Below are 22,063 nucleotides of genomic sequence, written 5' to 3' on the forward strand. Positions count from 1 at the left end.
ATAGAGAAGAAGGAACTAGGAACTAACTTCAGTCTCCCTGTTGTACCATTTTATTTCTTTTCACCAAGGTTTAAAATACTGTACATTCTACCTCCTTCCTATGCTTTTATGATGAAACAGCAATCAGAAATAGGAAATACCCTACAGTTTCTTTTTAAAGCTAGCTCTTAAATAATGCCACAGTAAGTTTATTTCTTTATCACCTACAGTTTTTGTCTGATTACCCAAAGAAAATTATCATCACCACCAATCAAACTCACCAATCTTTTCTCTTTGAAGGCACAAAATGTAACAACCATTTATAATGAAACTTCCTTCTGAACCACTAAGGCATTTCATATATAAAATTCCACTTAAAGTTTGTACGCCTCAGTCTGTTGCTCAATCAAAACACTACCTGAATGTGTTCACTATAAAAATATTAGAAAGCTATAGTGTAACCTCTGCAGTCATATATTTGCATATTCAAAATTTATGTCTTAAGCAAACCTCAAAAAATGTAATTCCTCATACTCTACCCAGGTGAGCAAAATGCTGAGTGAATGAAAATGGGGCATGTGATCCACCCACTTACTTTTTTTGTGAGTGTAGAATTTATCTTCAGGACCATCCTTAGCTTTCTTAATAATGAGTTTTCCCATCTCAACATCAACTTTAAGATGAGTCTTAGAAGAAATCCCAAGGCAATCTGCTTTCACCTATGAGAACAGAAGAAATGTTACTTATGCAGACTTTCCATATTACATGGCTAACTTGCATAGAACATAGGCATAGGATAATCATGTTGGAAGGGACCTTGGAGGTCTTCTAATCCAACCCCCTACTGGAGCAGGAGACCCTATATCATTTTAGTTAAATGGTTGTCCAATCTTTTTTTAAAAGCCCCAGCAATGGAGTATGCACAACTTCTAAAAGCAAGCTGTTCCATTGATTGATTGCTCTCACTGTTAGGAAATTTCTTCTTAGTTCTAGGTTGCTTCTCTCCTGGGTGAGTTTCCATCCATTGATTCTCATCATGCCTTTTGGTGCTTTGAAAAAGAGTTTGATCCCCCTTATCTTTTTAGGAGCCCCTCAAATATTGGAGCACTGCTGTCATGTCTCCCTTAGTTCTTCTTTTCATTAGACTAGACATAATCAATTCATGTAACTGTTCTTCATATGATTTAGCCTCCAGCCACCAATCATTCTTGTTGCTCTTCTCTGCACTCTTTCCAGAGTCTCAACATTTTTTATATTGTATTTTGTGTTTTATATTGACCCAAACTGGATGCAATATTCCAAGTGTGATCTTATACTTTGTAAAGCGGTACTAGAACCTCACATGATCTTGATGCTATTCCTCTAATACTATCATTATATTAATTGTACAGTGATTATTTTAATGTTATATTAAACATTTTTTCAGAGAGTAAGTGTTGCCTTGGCACTTTGTCACTTTCAGTATGAACATGGTTTATTTTTTTAAAAGGTGAGAACACTGTAGCAAGAATTATAAATAATCCTCTATGTGACAAGATAATACTTAAAATTCACCTCAAAGGTAACAGGAGGAATAAGTGAACGTCTATGTGTTGGATCTGGCCCTTCAATCAATACTCTTTTCACCTGTAAAAATATAAGAATGAATAGTTCTACCTGACAATCTCAAACTTCAATAGGAAACTTTATGAGAATCGTAAACTGTACAATAAATTATTATAAATAAGCTGATTGATTTAGCCATGACAATGGTCAAAGAAAAAAGTATTCTAATTTTTTCAAGCTCCAGACTGTAACTGTATGAAGGTCAATTGTCATATAATAAAATAATGAATGCTTATCTACAATTTCCAATCTCCAGTGTCTCTAAGAACCTTAAATGCATATGACACATGACCAGGTTATTTTCTGAGTTAATTTAAAGTTCACACAACAGGGGGGAAAAACCCCTCCTAAAGGAGTAACTGGTTTTCAAAATGCAGATTTGGCAATTTAGCACATGAATTGTTAGGAAGGTTACAGATAAGAATATAAGAAATAGTGGGACATTTTTTTAAAAAAAAATAGAGTATTAAAAATAATCAAAAGACTTTAAATAAAAAGATATAGTACAGCTGAAGATGAAGTGTCAGCCAGAGAGAAATCTAAAATTCACTGTACCTTATCCTCTATGGAAGAAAGCAAATTTGTCAACTGAACCAATTTTGCACGATTGACATCAAAGGATGGCTGGTAAGAGTGTCATAGAAAAAGGTAAGTATAAGAATAAAGGAATACCATTTTCCCAATAATTCTGGCATTTTATCATCTCATATATATTTCAGAAAACATTGCAACCTTATATTATCCCAGTGGGTTATCAGTAATCTGAATATCAGACTAGAATGGAACTATATTTACTTAACGGAAAGGTTAAGCACAAAAGAACCATTTCAAACCCAGTGCTGGTGAAACTATTGTATATATACCAAGACAGACTATTTGAGCAATTTATTGCCCAATTTATTATGGACCATCCTAGAGTTGGTTGTATCATCTTCCTTCAAACAGATGGAATCACATTGTAACTCCCAGAATAGCTCGGTTCCACTAAATCAGGGGGTCCCTTAAAGTTGCCAAGTTTGGAGACCTCTGCATTAAACTATAGGCTTTCATCTTCAGCAACAATGAAAAATATAACATTCAGAGGTGGAATAACCAACCTGTACTGCTGGGTCAGTGACCAAAAATTTATTAAGCTGAAAGAAAATTGTAGTAGTATAGATCATTCACGTATAAGTTTAAAACAGTTAAATTCTTCCATCATGCTAATCATTTCCAGACAGTGGAAATGTAAGAATAGGTGTCTAGAGTTTCATACTTTAATATCAACATTTTAAAATTGGGCCAGTAGAAAACTGTAACCTAAGCCAAGTCTTTCAATATTAGAGGACAATGGCTAGATACACATCCCACACTATCCATAAGAGCAGCATGATAATAATGAAGATATGAGGTTATCAATCCATGACACCTTGTGATTACCGTATATGCCGGCGTATAAGACGACCCGGCGTATAAGACGACCCCCCAACATTTCCACTCAAAATATAGTTTGTTATATACTCCCCTCTTCCGCACGCCTTCCACTTTTGCACTTTTTTTTTTTTTGAGGCACTTTTGTGCACCGTGGAAAGCGAATCCGTGAAGCCGAAGGAGCAGCCAGCCTTCTCCCAGCTCCCAAGGAAACGAGGCTCGCACGCCCGGGCTCCGCTGAGGTATCCGGCTGGGGCTGTCAGAAGTTGTTACCGCTGGCGCGGCTCCGCGCGGCTCCAGTCCCCACGTTGCCTCAGTAAGGGAAAGGCAAAAGGAAGAGCCGCGGCGGCACTTTGCAATGGCAGCAGCGGCTCCTGGTTTTGCCTTTCCCTTCCCGAGGCAACGCGGGACTGGAGCCGCAGGAGCCGCGCCAGCGGTAACAACTTCTGACAGCCCCAGCCGGATACCTCAGCGGAGCCCGGGCGGTGCGAGCCTCGCTTCCTTGGGAGCTGGGAGAAGGCTGGCTGCCCTTTCGGCTTCACGGGATTCGTTTCCATGGTGCGCAAAAGTGCCTCAGCCGCGGCAGCCGCAGTGCTTCCCAATTACTATTTGCCGGCGTATAAGATGACCCGGCGTATAAGGCGACCCCCAATTGGAGGCATGTTTTCAGGGCAAAAAAGTCGTCTTATACGCCGGCAAATCTGTAGGTTATTTATATCCAAGAAGCATTCTAGATGGCATTGCAATCAAATATAGAAAAGACATTAAAACATTGCACACTTCTCCAGACCAGCGATCTGCTCCTGAAGAATGAATGTGGCTCCTACCTATTTCTGGAATACATGCTACTGCCATGTTAAACATAATACAATTAAGAAAAAAATTGAAAAGAAGATTTCAACTAAGAAGAATGCTTTGATAATAATTGCCATAAATTCTGCAATCCCCCTTTTAGTTGATATGGATTTTGAAACATATATTGTCAATTCCATGAAATCATACCTGAGAATGTCGATGGGTACCTGGGGAAAGTTGCTGATCAAACACCCTCTGTATAGATTCCAGAGAAGGTAAAGTCCGAGACAACTCACTGAAATGCAGAAGTCATGTATATGAAGACTTCATTTTTATAACAGTTTGGTTATGCAGTACTCCATTAGCATTCTCCAATATTGTCCTCTCTAAATCCATTAGGATGACAGGTTCCAAAATTCTCCAGCCAACCAGCAAATAGTATAGAGTATAAGATGCTTTGTCAGTTTTCACATAGCTTCAGATTTCTACATTCTAACAACATGTTCTGCATTTCTTTTTGGTTCAGCTGCAATTTGGTCGAAAATAATAAATGTTGGCTTAGTTAAGTAGAGTTTAGCTTGGTTTGTAGACCCTATGGCCTTTGCATCCCCATTGGACAAAATTCTTCCCTCAGCGTTACTTTTAGTTTTTGAGCTTTAAAAGTATTCCACATGGAATGCTGGTCCAATGATTTTTCATCCCCATGTTAAGAGCTCAGGCCAAAGGTGCAGTAACCTCTAACTAACTAGTCAATAATTTATATAAATAGTTATAAACAGAATTCCCAAACTGTTGATATTGAAATATGCCTACAAATGAACTTGTGATTACTTGAAGAGTCCTTTGCAGAGTCCTGTAAGTAGTTTCTTCAGCTGAGGGAGATTCCATGAGCCTAGTTGTACATTTTCAAGATCATTAATTATATGAACTGTCAAATAATCCTGGATAAGTTTGAGATGCTCTTCTGGAATACTGTGAAAGAAAGAAATTTGAAAAAACAAATGAAGCATTAAGTTTATATACCTAAATTTGGGCAAATGGGAGAAAAAGTTCTTGAAAAGGAATTGCAACAGTTTTATATAACTCCTTTTTCAATTTCTTACTAGTAATGAATAAAGGTCGGAGAGTGACAAAAGGAAAGAATTGTGTCAGAAAAGAACTCTACTTTGTCAATAATGTAGGATAATGGGGGATTTAGTCCCATAACTTCTAGAAGAGCTGGATCAGATGCTGTCTACTAATGATTTAAAATTTAATTTTCAAAAGACTGATATGCTCAGGGAAAAACACAAGCTAACTATATAAATTTAAACAATTATAAAGCAGCATCTATCTTTAGTTTCCAAAGTAATACTAATAAAGAGGATTAGTACAATTATTCCATTACTGAAGATGGTTTAAGAGAGCTTGCCTGAGCCTCCTTGTACATTTACAGAAGGAACATGAATGAAAGAAGTCCCTGATTTGAATTAGTGGGCATCATATGAGTGTGTTATTCTGAACAATGTTGGAAGTGAAACAGTGGTGTGGAGGAAAGATAGAATCATCTAAGCTTTCTCCCAAGGAAGCTCATATAAGATTGCAGACCAAAGCATACATTTTCTTTCATCAGTTTCTTGTTTGCTGATATATCATGCAAGAATAGCTTGTTTTACGAAAGGAGGAAGGCTTTCTTCCTGTCTACCACCCACACAAAACCAAACCTCCTAACCTTTTCCTGAGAGAACATCCAGCCAGCAAATTTGTTGCTATCTATAATTTTGCACCCACCCTCCTATCAAGCGGGACCCTTTTGAATTATCTGCCTCTAATATGGTCACTAAAATGGCTGGATTCCTAACATTTTAGAAATGAACAGAAAATGGATCATTTCCAGTTTCCATTTCTTGCTATCATTGCAGCAGTACAAGCAGAAACATTTACCTAGTAAAATTGGTCATCTTCTTCTGTTTTTATAAAATACCACTTAGGAACAGAAAAGCGTAAGTAGCTGGCTGTATCAGCATTTTTTATTCTCACAACACACAACCAGATCTCTGGGATGCTTCTAAACAAGATGCGAAGACAAATTCTTCCTAAACTGTTATTTCCCTGTATACTGAGTACAGCCTTGATGGACAGAAGGAAGATATGTTACTAAGGCAACAACCAGATAAACATTAGTTGAGCCCAGAGCAAGAAAAAGATTTATGAAGATGCCCCTCTCCCCTATTCACATAAAAATAAAAGAGGCAGGAGAGAAAGAGCATTCAGACTTGCAAGGTTTTGTGTTACTATAGCTGTACTAATAAAAGTAGCTTTAGACCCACACTGTGTCTAACTTTGATATGTGTATAAGGCTGACATCCTGCATTCTGGAATTATGTTGTCCCCAACATTCATTCCTCAAGACCAAAATGCTATAAAGATGTGACTTCTGTGAATGTATTCAATAGTAATGACTTTCACTGATTAATTATATGCTGTGTGAAGAACTGCTTCCTTCCTTCTTGCTAAAATCTTCCAAACAACTTTGCTTGTTGCCCTGGTCTTTGAGTGTTTTTCTTGTCTATTTTTTTCAGTCCCATGCTTGATTTTATATAACTCAGTTAACCTCCTCTCAAGTGCTTTTTTTCTGAGCTAAAGGGTCACAAGCATTCTGACCTTTTTCATATGAAAAGAGTTCTGCACTCCCCCCAAAAAAAAAAATCTATTATATTTTGTTAAATGCCCAACCAGACTTGGGCATAGTACTCTGGATGAAGATGTATCATACATTTGTGTAAGGAGATTATGATGTTGGCATTTTTAGTTTAAATCCCTTTCCTTATTATCAAAGCATGACATTTTATTTTCCACAGCTGTCACAGAATGAGCTGACATCTTCATTGAGCTACATCCTGACTAGTTTCAAGCAGCTTGGCCTTCATCAATGTTTATATAAAGATAGGTTTGCCTCATATTATTTTTCACTTATAAACTGACTTCCATCTGCCACTTCATGCATTTTAAAATGATGCTTATAGCATTGCCTATAATTGCTTTTGGCTTTTATCACTCTGCATAATATTATGTGCAAACTTACACAATTTCCTGCTTGTCTATAAGTCAAGAAAATTTAAGAACAATTTATATTTTAAGCACTCAATTTCTTACTTTTTCCACAAACAAAATTGTCCACTTATTTCTACTCATTGCTTTCTGCTTTTTAACCAACTGGCAATTTATAAAAAGATAGTATATCTTATCTCACAACTGATAAATTTAGACACTTGCACCCATGTTGATGAACCACAAAAACGAAACTTAGTAAAGCAAGATCTGGATGTTTCTCCAGCATGACTTCTTCCTCTCTGTGCCTAGTTATTCATTCTTTGATAACTAATTGTACTAATTTGTCTGGAACAGATGTTAAGATCACTTGTCACATTTCCCAGATATCCTTTTTTTAAAAACTGGTGGTCCATGGATTATCCTCTGGTCTGCATTGAGTTTGATTTGAATGATTGGTTACATTTTTAAGAACTCTTGGTTTTGGTGCAGGAGTAAGTTATTACTAAAATGTCTTAGAATAGTAGTTTTCAAACTGTTTCAGACCATGGGAACATCATTATTTTAAAAAAACAAAAACCAATAAAAACATTTATTAAAAAAAAATATTGGAATACCCATTCAAGAGAGATGGGGCTTCTGAATGTCAGCTGATAAGCACTGCCATTTTTGCTGTATCTTAGCTACTAAGGGGTGGGGGAGCTCTCTGCAAGAGTCTAAGGAGGGGGAAGGAAAACTCTCTCCAAAAGTCTTTTTTCCTGCCTTGGTCCTCCAGAACCTATTCAAGGTCTTGAGTTCATGGAACCCTATTAGAAAAACAAATTCCTAGAATATGTTATCTTCCTGCCTGAGCAAATCATGCTGCAATATTTTAGCAGATCAATTATTACTCCTGAATGTCCATTACAGTATAGATTATATCATTTATGTCAATTTACATCGTTTGTACATTAATGTGTAATGAAGTTACAATGTAAATGATGTAAACAATAAAATAAAAGCAAAATTTACTCCCTCATCTGGATACTTTGGTTGAAACAAAGAGCGAATGCATTATTTGGGGAGGATATTTACACATAAATTTGGTCTATTGCATCTGTAGTCTACTAAGAAAGAGTTTTATTAAAGTTTTGCTGTACATAATTCTTCAGTAAAAGGCTGAAGAGGCAAAGAATTTGTTCCATTTCTCTACAAGTTCCTCATCTTCCCTGAGGAAACATTTAATAACTTTGTCATCTAAAAACTCAACTTTTAGAAATTCTTATTGTTCTCTTTGATTTTTGTTGCCTCTGGGTTTTTTGTTTTTGTTTTTTTGGCATTCCCTATTACCACTATACACTTTTTTGCCAGAGGTTTTTTTTTCCTCATTAGGACAGGCTTTCCATTTCCTGAAGGAAGGCCTTCTTAGTTTTTACAGTTTCCTGGACACCTTTACAAAGAAATGCTCTGGCCTGTTCCTAGAGTTGTCTGGAAACCTTTTTTTCAAGAGAACTGTGAAAGGAAATGAGGAAAATTCCAGACTTTCTCATTCTTCTTGAGAGAAATGGTGATAGTTCTTACTTGCTGGTATCCTGGTGCTGTAATCGCTGGAGCAAGGTTTCAGAAAGAGGTGGTTTGCTAACTTCTGTCATCTGGACATAATCATTGGGTAAAAGGTCTTCCTTTGTTTCATTTACTGGAATTGAAATGCTGCGTGGAGGTAATACAGGTGGAGTAGGCAAATAATCTGTCACCAAAACAAGATATGCACATACTATGAATTAGGGATTCAAAAATCAAAGTGCTACTTTAATTATTTAAAACATTCTACTTTTCAATGGGATACTATTCTTACCAGAGAATACTTCTCTGTAGGGTAACCTCTGTGTATGTTGATATAGTAAGATGACAGCCGAATAAAGATTTTGATAACTTAAGTATAAATCCTCACATAAACATGAAAGTAATTTAATGACTATGGTACAGTCAGTATGTTTCAGCTTAATCTATATGGGGCAAATTACCGCACTTTATCAGATAATGTTAAAAGAAACAACAAAATAAAATGTATAGTGGAGTGTGTATATTTCAAAGACAAACAGGAAAAAAGAGGGGAAGGGAAAGAAGGAAAGGAAGGGAAAAAAAGGAAAAGAAAATACATAGAGTTATGAAAGACTAATCAAGACTTAACATTGCCTAATTTGGAGAGGGAGTTTATGTTTAATCAGTTTTCAGACTGCCTGGATATTGTGTTATATATGGGAAAATATACATTTCTCACAGATTTCTATTAAAAGGGCAGCACAGCAACACAGACTACAGTTTCAATTTCTTCTTTATCACAAGGACAGAGCCATAACGCTTTTGGTATGTTATGGAACCTTCAGTCCAAGAGAGCAGAGGAGAGGATATTACAGGGAGCAAGAGTAAAAACTTTTCTGAGACAATATTATAGAGGCAGTGTGGAGGAGCAACTCTTTTCATGGGTTCAATGAATTAATATATACTGGAGCCTAGCCAAAATCATTTTGCAGAGTCATATCTCCAGCATGTTGCTTACAAAATGCTTTAGCCTAATCAAATTCCATTGGAATCAATACATGGGGGAGCCCACAATGACTTAGTGTGGTAGCACTCTGAATTTGTCCTGAAAAGTCAAAGAAGCCAGAAAACCTGGGTTAAAAATTACAGTAGTTTGAGCCAGTGCTATTCAGATATGGGTTTTAATTTTTAATTGGAACTAATCTAGCTTCAGGGTTGAGTTAGGAACACAATAAGAAACCAAAGATAGATTCATTAAGAAGCTTGCTTGTACAGCTTCTAATGGTTCTTATATGCACATATTTGGAAGCCATAGGTTAGCTATGATATTATTTTGATCTTACTTCTTGTCCACCAGGATATAATCACCTCTTGTTGTGCACACACACAAAATCTCAGTATAACAACTTCACTTCTGATCTTTTTTAGGAACTGAATTTGGGCCAATGGAATAAAAAACAGTTCTGATGTATTTGAAGGCTTCAACTTGTTCTATAGCATTCCCATTTATTTCTTATTTATGATTGCATCTAGAAGTTTAAAAAGACCATAATTTCAATTTCTTTATATTTAATAATTAGTTGATCATGCAGTAAGAAACAATTGATTTTAGACCTCTCCTCAAACCAATGAGTGAAATAGAAATGATGACTGCATCAGCTGCATATAAGAGATGTGTGACAGATCTACTAGTCAGGTTTGGAGGAAGATGTTCTAATTTTGTGAGATGTGCTCCATATCATTAATATAGAAATTAAATAATAAGGGGACTAGATTATAACCTTGCTTTACTCCCTTATAAGTAGTCACCAGACCAGAAAGATGCCTTGGCTGTCAAGTCTTATTTGGATATAAGTAATGTTATGCCTAATAAGCCCTACGAACTATTAATAGAAGATCTCTTCAGTTTCAACCACAATCATTCACTGAAGACTAAATTGAAAATTATTTTAAAATTTATTAAAGCCACATACAACCCCGCCCCCCAAAAAAGTGGGAATATATATTTCTTAGTTAGATGTTGTAATTGCTCTCTCTATCATGATCCCAGCTGGCTCTTCTGCAAATATGTTTTCCTCTTCCGACTAGTCAATTAATTTCCAGTAAAGATTCTCATGTGGAAAGATCTGTAACTCAGTGGCATAAAAAATATAACTGAATCTGAAGAAATTTCTATGGAGATTCTCAGTCATCCAGGTCAGGGTTATTCCAAAGCTGCTTTTTTCAAGAAGCAATTGGGCATTCTAGTTTTTCTTTGAAGACATTTCACTTCTTATCCAAGAAACTTCTTGAGCTCCAATTGGATGGATCCTTCCATTCCCCACCATTCAGTCAGATCTGGAGAAGCTTCTTGAATGACAAATGAAATGTCTTCAAAGAAAAAACAGAAAGTCCAGTTGCTTCTGGAAAAAAGCACCTTTGGGAGAATCTAAAGAAAGAAATTTTAACAGACAAATTAAAGCTAAAATTACATATTGTTCTGGAATTCATTTCTGTATTCACACCAAGTGTTTATTGTTGAAAAACATGAGGCACCAGAACTATAATGTGACCTGTTCAGCTGCTCCAGAGTTGCCTGATCAGCTAAGATGCCCCAGTTGACTGATGTCTTCTTTCTCTGAAGTTAAAAGTTGGTCTTCTCTAGACCCATCCCCTATCCATGAAGGGCATGAAGAATCATGAAGATATGATTCTCATATATCATTCAGGTGCATGTAAATACACTCCTCCAGACTTTCCTCTATATATGTAGAGATTGAAAAAAGATAGCAGCAGGATTGTATCCATTTTCCTCCCTGTTGTTTTCCAAGAATTAAATAAAAAAAAAAAAACTAGATAGTAATGTCCTCCTTTCCTCCCTCCTTCCCTCTCTCTACAGATTTTATTAAAAGAGCTGAAGCTCACTTCATCAGATGCATTACTTAGATAAACTAATGCAGATATAAATTTATATGAGCATGCAAGGAGAAAAAGAAAAAAAGAAAGTCATTTTATGCAGATACAGGTTACATGAGAGACAGTGGAAAGAGTATGTAACAAGTGGTCACATAAGGTTGTGCCTATGAAGGCGTCAGAGGAAACACGGCCTTCAAAAATGGGGCACAGTAAACAAGACGTGGAGGTCAGAAATAAAAATAAATGATGGTTAAAATTAAAAACCTCTGAAAATTGAAATGTAGGGGCTAGAGGTGGCATGGAAAATAAAAGCAGAAAGGAAAGAAGACTAGAAGGTATAAAACAGAGGTCCCCAAACTTGGCAACTGTAACACATGTGTAACTCCCAGAATTCTCCAGCCAACTATACTGGAGATTTCTCAGAGTTGAAGTCCATACGTCTTAAAGTTGCCAAGTTTGGAGGCCTCTGGTATAAAAGTAGAGAGTCAGGTGGGGAAAGTAGGGTGGAGCATAGAAGTTTAACCAAGAAGGAAAAATGATCCACCAAAAGAAAGGAAAGGAATAAATGGGTACTGTAAAACAAACAATTAAAACAAATCAAAGTGTAAGGTGAAAACACAGCAGATCTTTTTCTTTCCTGCAGCAGGAAAACATAGAAGAAATTGAGGATTGTATTTTTGAGCTTTTGATGCAACAGAATCTTCTTTCTCTAGCAAACATCGTGCCCAAAGATGGGACTGGTCACCTGCTTTAGAGGTAAGACTTTAGTTTCTAATAGCTCTAGCATTATCTCTACATTATTTCTTTCTGTTTTAATCATTTGTATTTCCAGCCAGCTGTTGGAATAATGTACAGCCACAAGATCGCTAATTGGGATTTCCCCAGAAGAGAGAGGGAAGAGTATTACTGAAAACTCCCCTCTGGATGAAGCCATGGCACCAGCATGTTTAAAGGACTATATGTAAGAACCAGGGAAGATTCTACATAGGATTCACATGGAAACCAGTTCTCCAACTCAGGATTAGTCTGATTTCGGTTGAGGCTACAGCTGTGTCATGTGTATAATCTTGTGAGTTTCTGAAACAGAGTTAAAGCCTTTCTCCTCTGAAAAGTTTTGTACATTGTAATTATAATTATAGATGCAGTTTTCATCTGTTTGTTTTTAATTGGAATTTAATTGGAATTCTATTGCTTTAACCTTGTTTTGGAGCTTTAACTTTGTAAACCGTTAGAATAGTATATTGACAAATATGTGTCCACTGTCATGTTAGAAGAAGCAAGACAGAAACGTCAAGTAACATTTTGTGCTTGCCAGAGAAACTTTAAAAATCTAATAAAAGCAATATTAAGTAGATATCAGTTTGACAGTATGATCAGTGAAGAGAATAATCTACGCGCCCAGTGCAATTCAAAAGTAAAAACAAACATTTTAAAGAGAATTATGGCTCAGCTTGGTACTTATGACTAAAAGGAACACAATACTCTAAAACTACTAGAGCAATAGATGTTCTTGGATTATTTTATTATATTGTTTTGACACACAACAGGGAAATACCTCGAAGTATATAATTAGGAGACCAATAATATGCTTTGCATTTTCCCAGGGCATTCTATGCTCTTTGAAGAACAGGATGAGATAATATTCTTGAATTATATTCATTACGGTTGGCTGATAGGCAATGTTCTGTTTCAAAGAATTGTTAGAGATGTGTATTCAACATTCCTTAATTCAACAGGTCAATTCAATTCCACTGTAAAACTGATTACTTCAATGGTGGGATTCAATTTTTTTTAACTACCGGTTCTGTGGGCGTGGCTTGGTGGACGTGGCAGGGGCAGGATACTGTAAAATCTCCAGTCAGAGGTGGTATTTGCTGGTTCTCCAAACTACTCAAAATTTCCGCTACCAGTTCTCCAGAACTGGTCAGAACCTGCTGAATACCACCTCTGGATTACTTCCTTCAAATTGGCAACTTTAGATTAGTAAAAATGTAAATTATTATTTTTTGAACTTCTTACCCAGATCTTCTTCTAGATCATCTGTTGTCTCCTCTTCTTCATGTGGGACTGGGAATTTAAGGCTCCGGACCAGCCCCATGTTCTCTTTCTTGTAAAACTCTATCAGTTCATCTAAGCTGTTGAAATATTGCACTGGAACACCTTCACATGCCTAAAGGCACCAGAAATATATATAGATATATAGATATATACATGTATCAAATATTGCTGGAGATTTTCAACCAAATAAGCATGTTGAAGTGGTTAATAAGACACTTAGCAATACAGTGAAAGCACAGCAAACACAATTATTTTTAAATACACCTTTCCCCATTTCAGCCAGGGTTAGGTTTTTTTTAACAATATATGTCTAAGCAGGAATTCTTATTAAGTGCTTCCTAAAGCCCACTCTTCATATTCTTCTTCTGTTTTTCCTCTGCCTTCTTACTTTACTTGTAGATTGATACCCAAAAAGTGTTTTAAACAATGGATAACTCAAACAGTGAAATGAGTACCATGTAAATTTAATAAATAATAACTAATTTGGTTTAATTTATTAATCACAGATATTACTTTAAGGCAGGGGTATCAAACTTGCATCGTCAAGGCGGTGTCATGTGACATTGTGCCTTTTTTCCCCTTCACTAAACCAGGCATGGGCGTGGCTAGCATGTGATGCATTCGGCCTGCAGGCCGCAAGTTTGACAGCCCTGCTGTAAGGTATGCATGCTGTACCAATAAGGTGACTCATTTTATTTCCTAGTTTCTTTCATTCAGACCAGTGTCAGATACCATGATAAAAACCACAGAAGCCGAACATGCTTAATTTCAATCTGAGGGGGGATATATTTATTTATTTTTATTTTATTTATTTTGATTTGTCAATCACTTACAAGATAATAGGTATAAGTATATACATAGTTATGAATACATGAAATGGGTACATATAAGAAAAATAAAAGAAACAATAGGACAGGGACGGTAGGCACGTTGGTGCGCTTATGCACAGACCTCTTAGGAAAGGGGTGAGGTCAATAGTAGACAGTCTAAGGTTAAAGTTTTTGGGGTTTGGGGAAGAATAACCCCTCTTTGCCTTGAAAGGTGAATAGCATTAAACAAGACTATCTTACAGGTTAGGGTTAAGGTTAACAAGATCACAGGCACATCTAGTCTATACATGTGCTACACTTCACCAGTGCAAATTCTGCATTCTCTCTCCTCCACACCTGCCAGTGTCAGCTTCAGTGCTTCAAGCCAACTGCTTTTTTCTAGCCATTTAAAGAAAGGAAAGGTGACTACTCTGCGTTCTTTCTAAACACAACTAATTCTTTTCTGACATAAGACTAAACTAAAAGACTCAAGGTCCATCCCACCCTTGATAGGACCTGATGGTAAAGACTGCAACGACGACACCATTAAAGCCAACCTCTTTAACACATTCTTCGGCTCAGTATTTGTAAACAGCAATGGATCATGCCCAGTATTTCCTAGCCATACCACAGATAACAACAATGATCTAATACATATCGATTTTACAGAAGACAATGTTGAAAAAGCACTACGCAATCTAAAACCATCTCTATCTATTGGACCGGATGGAATATGTGCCTACTTCTTAAAAAAGCTATCCACTGCCATAGCCAAACCTCTAAGCATAATCTTTGAAAAATCTTTCAGGACCAGCTCCTTTCCTAACCTATGGTCACAAGCCACAGTCATCCCCATCTTCAAAAAGGGAGACCCAAGCCTAGTTGAAAATTACAGGCCAATCTCCTTATGCTGCGTCACCTGTAAAGTCATGGAATCAATTATTAACCAATCCATCATCCTCCACTTAGAGACAAACAACCTACTCTCCAATAAACAATTTGGTTTCAGAAAAAAACTATCCTGTAATCTGCAACTCTTACACTGCAAAAACATATGGACGACACAACTCGACCAGGGCAAAGCAATAGACGCAATCTACATAGACTTCTGTAAAGCCTTCGATTCAGTGGTACACGACAAACTACTCCTAAAAATAAAATCCTATGGTATCTCTGGACAACTGAATAACTGGATAGAAGCATTCCTGGCAAACAGACAACAAATGGTCAAAATTGGAAGCGTCCTATCAAATTCTGTACCTGTCAATAGTGGTGTCCCCAAGGCAGTGTTCTAGGACCAACTCTCTTCATACTCTACATAAATGACCTCTGTGATCATATTAAGAGCAATTGTGTTCTTTTCGCTGATGATGTAAAACTGTTCAATACCACAGACAATACTGCTACCCTACAAAAAGATCTTGACTATGTATCAGAATGGTCAAACAAATGGCAACTTCAAATCTCAACAAATAAATGCTCTGTCTTACATATTGGCAAAAAAAATATATCAGAAAATAAAATACAAGCTGAATAGTCAAGATCTTGTTGATGACCCAAGCTCTGTAAAGGACCTTGGAATACTCACCTCTAATGATCTAAGTGCTAGAGCCCACTGCAACTACATAGCCAAAAAGGCATTAAGAGTTGTTAACCTAATCCTACGTAGCTTTTTCTCTGGTAATATCACACTACTAACCAGAGCATACAAAACATTTGCTAGACCAATACTCGAATACAGTTCATCAGTCTGGAACCCACATTACATATCTGATATTAGCACAATTGAGAAAGTCCAGAAATACTTCACAAGAAGAGTTCTCCACTCCTCTACTCGTTGTAGAATACCTTATGCCACCAGACTTGAAATTCTAGAACTAGAAAACCTTGAATTACGCCGTCTTCGGTCTGATTTAAGCATGGTATATAAAATCATACATTGCAATGTCCTACCTGTCAATGAATACTTCAGCTTCAACCATAACAACACAAGAGCACACAATAGATACAAACTCAATGTTAACCGCACCAAACTTGATTGCAGGAAATATGACTTCAGCAATAGAGTGGACAATGTCTGGAATACTCTACCCGACTCTGTAGTTTCTTCCCCAAACCCCAAAAACTTTAACCTTAGACTGTCTACTATTGACCTCACCCCTTTCCTAAGAGGTCTGTAGGGGCGTGCATAAGCGCACCAACGTGCCTACCGTCCCTGTCCTATTGTTTCTCTTATTCTTCTTTTATTTTTCTTATATGTACCCATTTCATGTATTCACAACTATGTATACACTTATACTTATTATCTTGTAAACAATTGGCAAATCAAATAAATAAATAAATAAATAAATAAGAGTCAGGCAGTCTTTTTGCACCAGGGTTGCATCTTAATCTGTTTGACTGTTCAGGACCTTAGGAGGTAGCAGTGATACAGGATGAGCCTGGAGGGAAGATAAATGGACGTTTAGCTCCCTATGCTTCTTTGGGTTGAGATAGACAAAAGATGCTTAACAAGTTTTACTGCTTTGATAAAAAGTGGAAATTTAGATAGCCACAATTTGGCAGTATGAGCATTTAGGATGTAAAAGAAGATGCTGGGATGCAGGTGTGTGCATCTTCGTGTGTGTGTAGGTTGTCTGTTGCTCCCTCTTGGCTAGATTAGATAAAGCATCTAATCTACTTTACCTCTTTTGGTTTTGACTGGTCAGGAATAGCAGCTAAAACTGTTGTGTTGCCTTGGTGTTCTAGGAAGAGCAAACCATGCACAGTTTTCCATTTCAGCTGAACTTCAATTTATATTTGCAAGTGCAGCTATTTACTGTTTTACAGATCTCCCCCCCCCCTCCATTGTCCCTTCCTCTGTATTTTTATTTTCCATTTTCAAATACTAACTGCTTCAATTCTTTGTAATTATGATTCAGATAGAAATAACTTCCTCATTTTTTCTTCACTTTTTTAAAGTTTCAAAATGATCTAATGGAAACTGATGATAAAAAAAAGACCACTAGCTTGTGGACCTAGAGATGACAAATTTACCAATTAAAGTTTCACTTGGTTTTCTTATTTAATTAATTAAATTATTAAATTAATTAATTAGACTTATTTGTTTATTTATTTCAAACATTTTGTATAACATGTTAATCTATATGACTTTTAATTTTTTCACACTTCACTGTTAGGCTTCACACAGACCATTACTCGAACTCAAAGGCTATCAGACAAATAATTGTAGTCCTAGATGCTGGTAGTGGGTAGCTTTGTAAAAAGGAAATAAAACTTCCTCAAATTTCTTATGTTTATTAAAAAGATTTAGCCCCACCGCTAATGTTACAGAAGATATCTGGAACAATTGAATTGATAGAATCAGTGAAGGGCTGTGAAGTAGAATAGTTTAAAAACATCAAAGGAGCGCCACTCCTCCACTGTTAGAAATACACTTTAAAAAATGTGTTCTTCCTTTTTTATTCGATATGGTTACTTTGAAAAAAAGGAAAGGACCACAAATTATCATTCTATATCATTGCTAATTATTTAAATATAATTGCTGCAATTCTATGATTTTGCAAGAGTAAATAGAAAATATCCATCATACCATTAAATATGTAAAAATATAGCTCTAACAATTCTGACTGCAGTATTGGTATTCATCAATAAATTATTCTGCACAATCTGTTTTTATAAAGGATCATCAAGTTTCTGATAATCTGATTTTTAGTAGAGTTTGTAAATAAAGAAATGGCTGCAGATATGTACAAGTTAATTTTTTGGGAAAAAATATTAAAAATGATTGCCATCATATTTTATTTTTAATAATGTATTTTTATTATTTAATAATTTGAGAGCTCTCTTATAGAGGTTGTAAAGTAATAGGGCAAATATTTTGAACATAAAAGTAATAAATAAAACACTTTTTCAGTAGGCAACAGAATGCCTTTGTGTCTTTTGCTGAGATTTAATTAAACATTTAAGGATCATTATTCCTAGGAAAATATTCTTCTTGGGAGATCTGAATACTTATGATTGTAAAATGTAGATACAGTAATGATGTCATTAATAAATGGTTGAAAATATTTATGGAGCTATGGGGAAGTAAAAAGGCCATGAATATGAATATTTCCTCATAACATATGTATTCTGAGTAGGATGTTAATTCTACCTAGTTATTATAAACCAGTTGTTAAATTATAGATTAATTGTGTATGGAATGGTCAAAGGGTCTCCCTTTTAAATTTATAACTTTCTTATGAAGATTTAGTTTTAAATTATATCATTAGATAAGGTAACAGATACAAAGGTAAGAGTAACAAGTCATCCATAAAGAATGTGGAATCAGGAAAGAAAGCATGATGGTTTCAGATGTAAGGTTAGGAAAAATAAAATAAAATTCAATAAAATTCAATAAAATTCAATTTTTAACATTTTTGTAAAAACCAACAGAGTTCTGGTTGCTTCTCCAAGGACTTGGGGGACTGAGTGGGGAGAGAAAAAAGGCATAGAATTGTAATCTCTGTTCTGTTATTTTAATGGAAATGCCTAGTCTGAGGTTCTTTGTATTTGCTTTGGTCTTAAATTATTCATCCTCTTGTTTTTAATCAAGAGGATGAATAATCTCCCATTTATTTAATACTCTGCTTAATCATGTCTTATGAACTTTTGACAATAATTGTTTGAGTAAATTTAATTTTAGTACAATATATTTTTTCTACTACCCATCAACAGTGCAGTCTTTCTCAATAGGAGATGAACTGTAGCTTCCCGGTTCATTCCGATGTGTTTCCAAGTGACTTGGAAATATTAAAAAAAGATTGTGCTGAAATCTTCCAAACATTGATAGAACATCAGCATGCTAAACTAACGTACCATTCATGTTCCTTGCTATAATAACTGCACTTTTCCTAAGGGGTGAATTTTGGTGACTGTCTCTTATTAATTTCTCCCTAGAAAACATTAAAGTGAAATCCGGTCGGGCATTTGCTCAGGGATGCCCATAAGCAGGACATAGTCACAATAGCAGGTTCTGTCTTACAATCTTCCAGCATTTCATTTCATTGCATAGTACTTCCTACTGGAGATAATATATAATCGTCTCAACTAGGAACTATTGTATTCTCTATTAATTTGTCTAAGTTTTAAAAGGCTTGAATATCATCTGTGCAATGTTTATGTTTGGTGTGTTTTTTTTCACCCAGGTCAGAAGCACCAAGGTACTTCTGGTTTAAAAAGATTAGCCAGAGACATCACTGTTGCCCAGGGAGGTCCAAAAGTGGAGTGAAGAACAAGAGCTCAACCCCACAGCAGCTCTTGGGTCTAGAACGGGGGCTTGCTAACCTCCTGCCTAGCGTTCCAATCACTTGAGCTACCATGCTCCTATGTTTAGTTTATACCTAATTACATTTTAAACTAATAGTAACCCCTTAGATATGAGGTGGCTTTCAAATTTGGACTCTATTGACCCTAGTCTATTGACCCTACTATTATTATGGCACTAGGCAAATACATAATTTAATAATGGAGGCTTTTAAAAAGAATTATAAATGGAATGTTATTGTATCTTTTAAAATTATGTAATAGCTGTGATTTCGAAGTTAGGTGATGATGCTTGTTGTATTTTACTGAGTGGTGATTAAAACCATTTGTTTTACTAAGTGGGTTTGCTTTATATTATTTTTCTGGCAATAACTTTTCCCCACAGCAATTCTGCAATAGAACAATAAACAAATAAATTCCAATTAAACAACAGTTGGTGGAATCCAAAGCTGTTCTTCTCCAATGGAACATCTCCTTTTGTTGATATTTTTTTCAATAAGAAAAAGAGAAAACACCTTGAACCTGTTTTATATTGCATGATTCTGTGTAACTTAGGATATATATCATTTTGACTGATCATGTCAATGACATTTCAGCTACAACTGTCACTCCATCCAAATATATTGTTGCAATTTTCAGCAATTCAAATTCATTGCAGGAAAGCAACCTTCCCAGTAGAATATAGAAAGAAGCACAATCTACTAATGGAGTTTCAGGTATGTCTTTTATCTGTTTCTTGAGAAATCAGCCATCATCGTTGCCCAGTGTAAATAATATAAAATGTCCAATATATATGCAATTAGCCTTCTGGTCTTAATATTTCCATCTTTGCTATTTATCAGCCTCTGGACAAAGTGGGTTGGGATTATGGATTTCATAAACCCAAACAAGAGAATCTGAGGAAGGCTGCACAGTCCTGAGATTAAAACCTGATATCAAAGAGGGATGAAATTAATCTTGGAAAAAATACATTTATAGAAAAACATATTAAAGAATGTGACAATATCCAATCAGCATATACATACATACAGATCGACACTTTTACACACTTGGCTTTGGTTTTGTCAAATAGCTTATGAAATGAGGAACAGAAATAAAAACCAGCCGTTTGTACAGAAGTGAGAAATAACCACAGAAAACAATCTGGAATGCCAGCTGAAATCCATAAGAGTCCCTATCAGAAGATGAAAGTCCCTGGGCAGCTTCTTCTTTTCTTTCTATTACTTACTCGGCACATAAATGGTTCAGTAACACTAAGTTTAAGAATAAGTATGTGAGTTTAAAATTAATCAGGCTTTCCAAAATAAAAATCTATTAACTGTTCTTCTGTGCTCCTTTAGGTCGAATAGATATAAGACTCTAAAGATCCCCTTTTGATCCACAACTGCTAAGGGAACAACTGGATAAACCATGAAGAGAGGGGATAAAAGTACCATGGACAAGAGAGATTTGATGGGAGGTAGAGCAGGTAGATAAGGGATTTATGTGCTTTTCATCAATTAAAACTGGTGATGCATAATTTATGGACCGGTAAGATAATCTGCCTATCTTATCTAATGCTACAGTGAATTAGATTACTGTATTGCAGTGTTCCTATCAGGAGGCTGTGATCTTAATGTAGCAGCAGATATTTCTTTCTCTGCTATGAGCTTCCCGTAGGTATCAGGAAGGGCATATGGCCAGTAAATGCTTAGCTCCATTCAGTCACCCCAAATCCCCCCCCAATGCAAGGGATTACAGGGTTGTTAAAAGAAAAACAATGCAGTGTTCCTAGGGCAGTGGTGGCTAACCTTTTTGGGCTCCTGTGCCGAAAATTGTGTGCATGCTTGCGCTCGCGCATGCTCGCATGCCAGCACCCGGAAGGCACATCCCCTGTGCACGTCTCTGTGCATCTCTGCACATGTGTGCACGATTCCCTCCCATGTGCCACGCATCTCTACGCATTGCGCACATCTCCCGTGCAACCTTGCCCCCCGCACATGCACACCAGATACCCAACAATCAGCTGGCGGGCGGCAGGCGCGCATGTGCAGTATATCTGCTCTAGGCAAAGGCTTGTGTGCTGGCAGTAATGGCTCTGCATGCCACTTCCAGCACATGTGCCATAGGTTCACCATCACAGTCCTAGGGGCTCTCCTGGTAGAATTGGGTAAAAAGCAGCAGCTAAATGTTAAAGAGCTAGGCACAAGAAAAACATATATCTATAGCACTTAACCAAATATATTGGTTTCTTCTTCATTTCTTTAAATATAGAATTCAAAGTATAATTTTTCTCCCTTCACATTTATAATCTAGGACTAGGATATCAGCAGATACATCATGTCTTCTGCTCATAGTATTACATTTTTGGGGCAATAAAGAAAGCCAACTGTAGCTATTTAGAGGTTTACTTTAAAAAAAAATTGATTTTCTATTTCTATTGGCATAGAAAGAACCTAAAGCTGAAACCACTAAGGAGAAACAAATATTTTTCTTATCCCCATTCTGGAATTAGTTTAGTAACTTCTGTGGAATTGATAGAGGACAAATCCACTATAAAATGGCCAGGATATAGTCACATTGGCAGATTTGCATGAAATTTATTCTAGTCTTCCCTAAAGACAAACTCAAATATTAGTGTACAATTTCCCTGGAAATAATTTATGCTAAGTTTC

The 22,063-nt window shown here is 36.2% G+C and overlaps 1 protein-coding gene across 1 annotated transcript in view; it reads right to left on the reverse strand.

The window, feature by feature from the left end:
* The window catches only part of INPP5D (inositol polyphosphate-5-phosphatase D), a 79,419-nt gene that overhangs the window by 41,008 nt on the left and 16,348 nt on the right, over nt 1-22,063 (reverse strand). Inside the window, exons 3-9 of the mRNA XM_026684265.2 lie at nt 13,255-13,405; nt 8,380-8,545; nt 4,621-4,761; nt 3,997-4,084; nt 2,140-2,208; nt 1,534-1,605; nt 575-698 (exon numbers count right to left, since the gene is read on the reverse strand). Coding sequence (XP_026540050.2) covers nt 575-698; nt 1,534-1,605; nt 2,140-2,208; nt 3,997-4,084; nt 4,621-4,761; nt 8,380-8,545; nt 13,255-13,405 — 811 coding nt within the window. The remainder of the gene's footprint in view (nt 1-574; nt 699-1,533; nt 1,606-2,139; nt 2,209-3,996; nt 4,085-4,620; nt 4,762-8,379; nt 8,546-13,254; nt 13,406-22,063) is intronic.

This window comes from Notechis scutatus, chromosome 4 (assembly GCF_049901735.1).
Source record: "Notechis scutatus isolate UNSWTSFEM ecotype Mainland chromosome 4, rNotScu1.2, whole genome shotgun sequence".
In the NCBI taxonomy this organism is placed as follows: Eukaryota; Metazoa; Chordata; class Lepidosauria; order Squamata; family Elapidae; genus Notechis; species Notechis scutatus.